This window comes from Uloborus diversus, chromosome 3, assembly GCF_026930045.1.
Source record: "Uloborus diversus isolate 005 chromosome 3, Udiv.v.3.1, whole genome shotgun sequence".
NCBI classification, from domain to species: domain Eukaryota; kingdom Metazoa; phylum Arthropoda; class Arachnida; order Araneae; family Uloboridae; genus Uloborus; species Uloborus diversus.
In genome coordinates, this window is record NC_072733.1 from 160,648,390 (window position 1) to 160,654,389 (window position 6,000).

The 6,000-nt window shown below is 28.2% G+C and overlaps 1 protein-coding gene across 1 annotated transcript in view; it reads left to right on the plus strand.

The window, feature by feature from the left end:
• LOC129219017 (autophagy-related protein 16-1-like) overlaps positions 1 to 3,230 on the plus strand; it is a 126,267-nt gene extending 123,037 nt beyond the window's left edge. Inside the window, exon 16 of the mRNA XM_054853337.1 lies at positions 1,362 to 3,230. Coding sequence (XP_054709312.1) covers positions 1,362 to 1,455 — 94 coding nt within the window. The 3' untranslated portion in view covers positions 1,456 to 3,230. The remainder of the gene's footprint in view (positions 1 to 1,361) is intronic.
• The last annotated feature ends 2,770 nt before the right edge of the window (positions 3,231 to 6,000 follow it).

The window sequence follows — 6,000 nt, forward strand, 5'->3', positions numbered from 1 at the left end:
TATATATATATATATATATATATATATATATGTATATATATATGTATATATATATATATATATGTATATATATATGTATATATATATATATATATGTATATATATATATATATATGTATATATATATATATGTATATATATATATATGTCTATATGTATATGTATATATGTATATATATATATGTATATATATATATATATATATATATATATATGTATAATCGCTTGGAATTTTTTTCCTTTTCTTCTTTTTTTTTTCTTTCTCTTCTCTCTTCTTTTTCTCTTTTTTTTGAGACTAACTTTTCGGGGGGGGGGGGTTTTTGTCCCCAAAACCCCCCCCTTAGCTACGCCCCTGGATTCGAGGAGTTCCAAGATCATAGGTGGCAAATTTCAAGTTTTTTGGCTAATCGCCAAGTGGGTGAATTGGCGAACTCACTTGGTGATTTACCAAAAAACTTGACACTTGGCGGTTCACCAAAAGAATTGCCATTTGTTTTTTGGAAACTGCCTCATTCCCTCAGTTGAAAGATTCGATTCTTTTAAGCAGTTCATGAACTAAACACCCATCTCTAGTTCATATGGAAATAAGAATGCTTATAGAAATAAGAAAAACAACGATAAAAATTGAAATACATACATATCTATCTTTTGTAATATTTGTTTTAAAAAAAGTTAGAAATTGAATTAAAATTAAGTGAAATGAAAAATGAATTCATGCAAAAAGAAAAATAAATAAATAAATAAATTAATTAAGCTATGTAAGAGTTCATGTTTCTTATAAATGACTTTTTTTTTTCGTTTGGCAACAGTTAAAAAGTAAAATATTTCCTAATAAAATTGCTGATCATTAAAATTGGACAAAACTTTTCTTGCTTTATTCTTTTTTATTTTTTTTTAAATTGGAATTGAAATTTTATAGTGGGGAAACTTTGGTTGCTGTTCAATTTTATTTGAGTTTTCTTTTACATTTATTCAATTCAATTTTAGAAAAAGTTGTTGCTCTCAGAATGGTTTTGAAAAAATATATCTATAGTTATAGAGCATTAGATACAAAAATAACCAACTTTCCTTTAGATAGATATTGAAAATAAAAAAGAATGCAAAATACACAATTCTACAATTCTGACCGTTATTTCCTGTTTTTGCTCTTTTGAAAACTTTTTGAATGCAGATAAGTTTGAAATCAGTTGTTTGTGTTTCTTGCATATATGATAATTCTGAACCTTTTATTTGTCAGTATTTTTTTCATTCATCTCGCAATAAACAATGCATATCCTTTTTTTTTTTTGATAATCCCAAAATTCTTTTTATCATTCTGTAAAACCAGCATTAACTAAAATATGTGTTTCAATTATTTTCAGCGCTACTGTTATTGCATGTGCTTGGAGCTGGTGTGGTACATACCTTTTAAGCAGTGATAAAAATAAGAAAGCAATTCTGTGGTCAGAATTTTAAGGACTTAAGACATTATGCTATTTAAAACGGCAAAAGTGAAATGGAAGTGTATCGATTTATATGAATCATTCAATAATTGTAAATATAGCATGAAGAGAAAACAAATTAGTTTTCTTCATCTTTCCAAACACCTAAGGCATCAGTATATTTATGTATATCGTTGAAAATTTATAAATGTGCATACATGTGATTTTTGACTTGTATGTTCACAAGTTCCATTTTAATTAAGCTACAACAAGATTTAAGCTATTTTTAAATCCACAAGCTAAATATTTTTCTACACATTCTAAACATCCAGAACTAAATTTTTATCAAAGTGATCATAATTTAGTTAATTTGGTTAAATAATTAATTGACTTTTGTTTATTAAATGTTGTTGGGCTGAAATTGATCAGTGTATCATTTGTGACATATATTGATTCTTTATATATTGCATGCTAAATTATTGCCATGTACTCATTGTGATCTTCACGGATCTTTTTTTTTTTTTTACATTCAGGTGTGTGACTGGCATCATTGCTAACATTTTTAAAATTTTGCAAATTTTTTTTCACAAGATCTGTATAATTTTGATGTTTAAGAAGAATCTCTACTTAATCCTGTGATACATTTAAGTTATTCACTTTAACTTTTAAAATATTATTTGTAATTGAAATAATTTTTGAATATTTGGTGTCATTTTACAATTTTGATGGTTAGCTAAAGGCAAAAAAAAAAAAAAAAGTCCTTTTTTAAAAGAATATTTACTTGCGTATACATGAGTTACATATTAATATTACAGGATTCAAACTGAAAAAAAAAAGGAAAATATAAGAGAAAACTATCAAAGTAAAAATGACAAAAACATCAATCAATAGCAGTTAAAAACATGCAAGCATATTTTTTTTTAACTTGTAACATCCTGTAGTAATCAAGGAAAATAGAAAAAAAATGAAAAAGTATAATTGTATTTTTTAACTTATTATATTAAAGCTAAATGCTTTATCAATTTGCTCATTTCTTATTAAAATTCCCTTCTAAAATTTTATTTGTCTGTTTTTGATTTTAAAAGATTTCAAGAAATATGTATGGATGAAGATATAAAAGACTTCAGTTACATTTCATTTTCTTCAAAATGAAAACCATTATTTTGCTTCACATACCTTTATTTAATATAGTTGAACACTCATACACACAAGAAACTTACATTCTGCTATAGATATAAAGTTTTTGGGAAATCTTGATACAATAATTCAGGATAGAAATATAATTACTTTTTAAATAACTTGTATTTCTTAAAGTTAAAAATTATATTCAAAATATTCTTGAGCAAAAGCACATGTAAGGAAATGAGAGCTGAAATTTAAGAATACTTCACCTATTGAAATGTTAAGTACTAAACAAAAGTGTGTATGTTTACTCATCTGACCCTTTAAAAACCAACGCCTAAAAAATTCCTGTTTGTAAATTTAGGCTGTTCCAATTAGTTCTTTCTACTTTGAGTATTCTTATATTAACAAATAATTTTCTTTTTCCTGTAATAAGGGGTTTGAATGGGCTTGCATGTATGGCAGATAATCTACTGCAGTGGTTTGCTAACCTGGTAAAACATAGTTCGTTAAGGGTTAAAAATAAAATAGAACAATGGTAACAAAATTCATTATCTATATTATGGTAATTCATTAAATGCATTGTTGGAGAATTAATAGATTGTCAACAAAATGGTCTTTACTTGTCTTTAGTTGTCTTAAAGTCTTATTTTAAGAATCATCTGGTGCTTTTATTACTTCAATAAATGAAAGAAAATCCAATAATAATAATTGCTATGCTAGATAATTATTGTAATAGCTTCTCAGTAGTTGCATTAAAAATATCTTTCATTATTCTTTCAATGTCTGAGATGATATTGATGAATGAAACGCACAACTGAAATACTGAATGAAAATGAGTTAAAACAAGATCTCGAGTGGACATTTTCTTAAAATGAAACAAAAATATCATTGCACTAAAAAATTGGGATTTTTGTTTTTATATTTGTACTGTATTCAAACTTGTGTAGGAAGGAAAACAAAATAAAATGAGGAGTAGCTATGTTAATTATAAAACAATAAAAAAAAATATTGTATTGCATGGTAAAATGTTTTTGCTGAAACTATTACTTGATGTTCATATTACCATAATTTTTGCCCCTTGCTTAAAGCATTCTTTAACAGGCAGTTAGTTTTTCCTATTTTATTCAGAGTCTAAGATTAAGTTTCATCTTTTAAATGCCCAAAAAATAATAATAATAATAATAAAGCAGAAACAAATTTTATTAATTTTTAATTTCTGTGTATTTCAATTTTAAAGAAAAATTTATGTGCCAATATATACTTATTAAGAGCAAAAATCTGAGAAACTGTCATGCCTAGCATTCATGCCATTTCAGATTTTCTCCAAAAAATTACCAACTATTACTTAACTTGTTAAAAGCCCAAATCCAGAATTTTTTGTTTTGAAGTGGAGTTGTTCAGTTTTTATGGGCCCCTAAAGGTCAACGGGCGGCAGCAAAAACTGAGCGGATTTTTAAGACATGGAAAGTGCTATGAGCCACAATTGTTGCCGAGAACAATTTGCCTCCAAATTCTTTTTATGTATGAAGGATAGAAGGTTCAAAGTTTACAAAATGAATGCTAAATTTGTGGCAAGTTGTCACAAATCAAGGTCAATGAAGGTCACAAAAAAGTGTGCATTTTTGACATTTTTTTTAGCATTTTCGAGGTCCTAAAAACAGATTGCACCTTTCAGTTGCCACGGCAAAAGTACTGGCTTTGGAAAGGTAAGAGTATATGCACTTTAAAAAAATTCATAATTAACTGTGGCAAGTTTAATGTGTTTTTAGTTACATTAGGACGAAGCAGGGAAAATGTCACATTTTATTGATATTCAAACTGTCATAATTCCTTGAGCGATCAACATATTGAAATTTTTTTTTTGCCCTTGTCATTCCCTATTATTGGTCTTACCAAAACTGTAAATTCCATTGAGGCGAAATGCTCAATTTTTTTTTAAAAAATAGTAACTCGTGATTACAGAGTGGCAGAGCAAGAGATGTTAAGATAAAAAACCATTTATTGGTTTATGTTACATTCAAAACAAAAAGGTAAGCTCACTGAGCTGATCAATAAACTTAAATAATATATCTGTTCCGGCATAACATCAATCACACCATTTCTCCGTCGACTATCAAACTAATCAAACCAATTTCCAACTCTAGAGTCCATACATATAACTGTAGAAAACAACTACGCCATCTAGGCAATTAACATATTGTTGTTCTTTGCATTTTCAGTTTGAATACTCTCAGTAACTTTGCCTATTTTTGTTCTCATGGCTTTTTGCTTCTTAATACAATTTTCCTGAATTACTGGTATTTTAATAATATAGTTTGCATTATAAATTGATATTTTATTGTTCTGGGACTAGAGATGAAAACAGTCGGGAAAAAAACGGAACATTTCCGAAAAAATGGAAAAAAAACCGTTTTTTTCCGAAGGAATAAATTTCCACTTCGGAAAAATTGAAAAAAAAAAGAGCTTTTTCAACTTTTCAGGGTTTTAATTGAAATTTTCAGCAAAAAGTGACTAGAAAATTCTTACGCTTAAATTCTAATGCAATTTCCTCCCCCCTCCCGTTTTATGTTAAAATACTGTCTAACATTAATGCAAGTTGTTGTATGACAATATAATTTGCATATAGTTAAAAAAATGTTTAATAATACTTTTTACAAAAGAGCTTAAACCAATAACCTTAGTGAAGAATTTATTTTCCTTCTTCATAAAACAAACAAGCATAACTTTAATCACAAAACTATGTTTCTGCTGACTGCAAACCAAATGTACAGGGTGCGGCAAAAAAAACCCGGGAAAGCAATTTTCCAAGAAACTTTATTAAAAATAAATAAACTAACAAAACACAAAAAATAATATGAGAAGACTTTTAGCAATCATTATATTTAATTGGTTTCAAACTAGCAGCCTTTTGCAGTAATACAGAGATGCAACTGCTTATTGAAATTTTCATTCAAGGGCAGCAAGTCCTTTTATCAATACTATTTTCCTATAAAGCAATTGGTTTAGAGAGTTCAATTTTATGTGTAGTTTAGGGTAGACCTTTGACTCTAAAATTGGTTATACAGTGTAATAAATGGGATTGAGGTCGAGCGAGTAGAGTGTCCACTTTAAAGTTATCATGTCAAAAACAATGCGCCTTGCACCACTCTTGTCTTTTGGGCCATATGAATCGGTTTAGAGTTAAAGGAAAATGTCCAGTATACAATGCTAAAGTGCTCTTAGGCCCACAGAAGTACAATAACTTCTAAAATGTCCTTCTGGCTCACTTTTTGATTTATTTTACGGCCCTCATCCACAAAAACTAGAGAATTTTTGTCGCTTGTCCTGATTCCATCTCAGACCAAGTCTGATTTCGTATTTCGGCGATATCTAACTCTTTCTAAGGTGATTGGAGTGTCTACCAAGATCGCCCATATGCAAAATTTTAAGGGGGGGGGGGGGCTCTGATATTTTC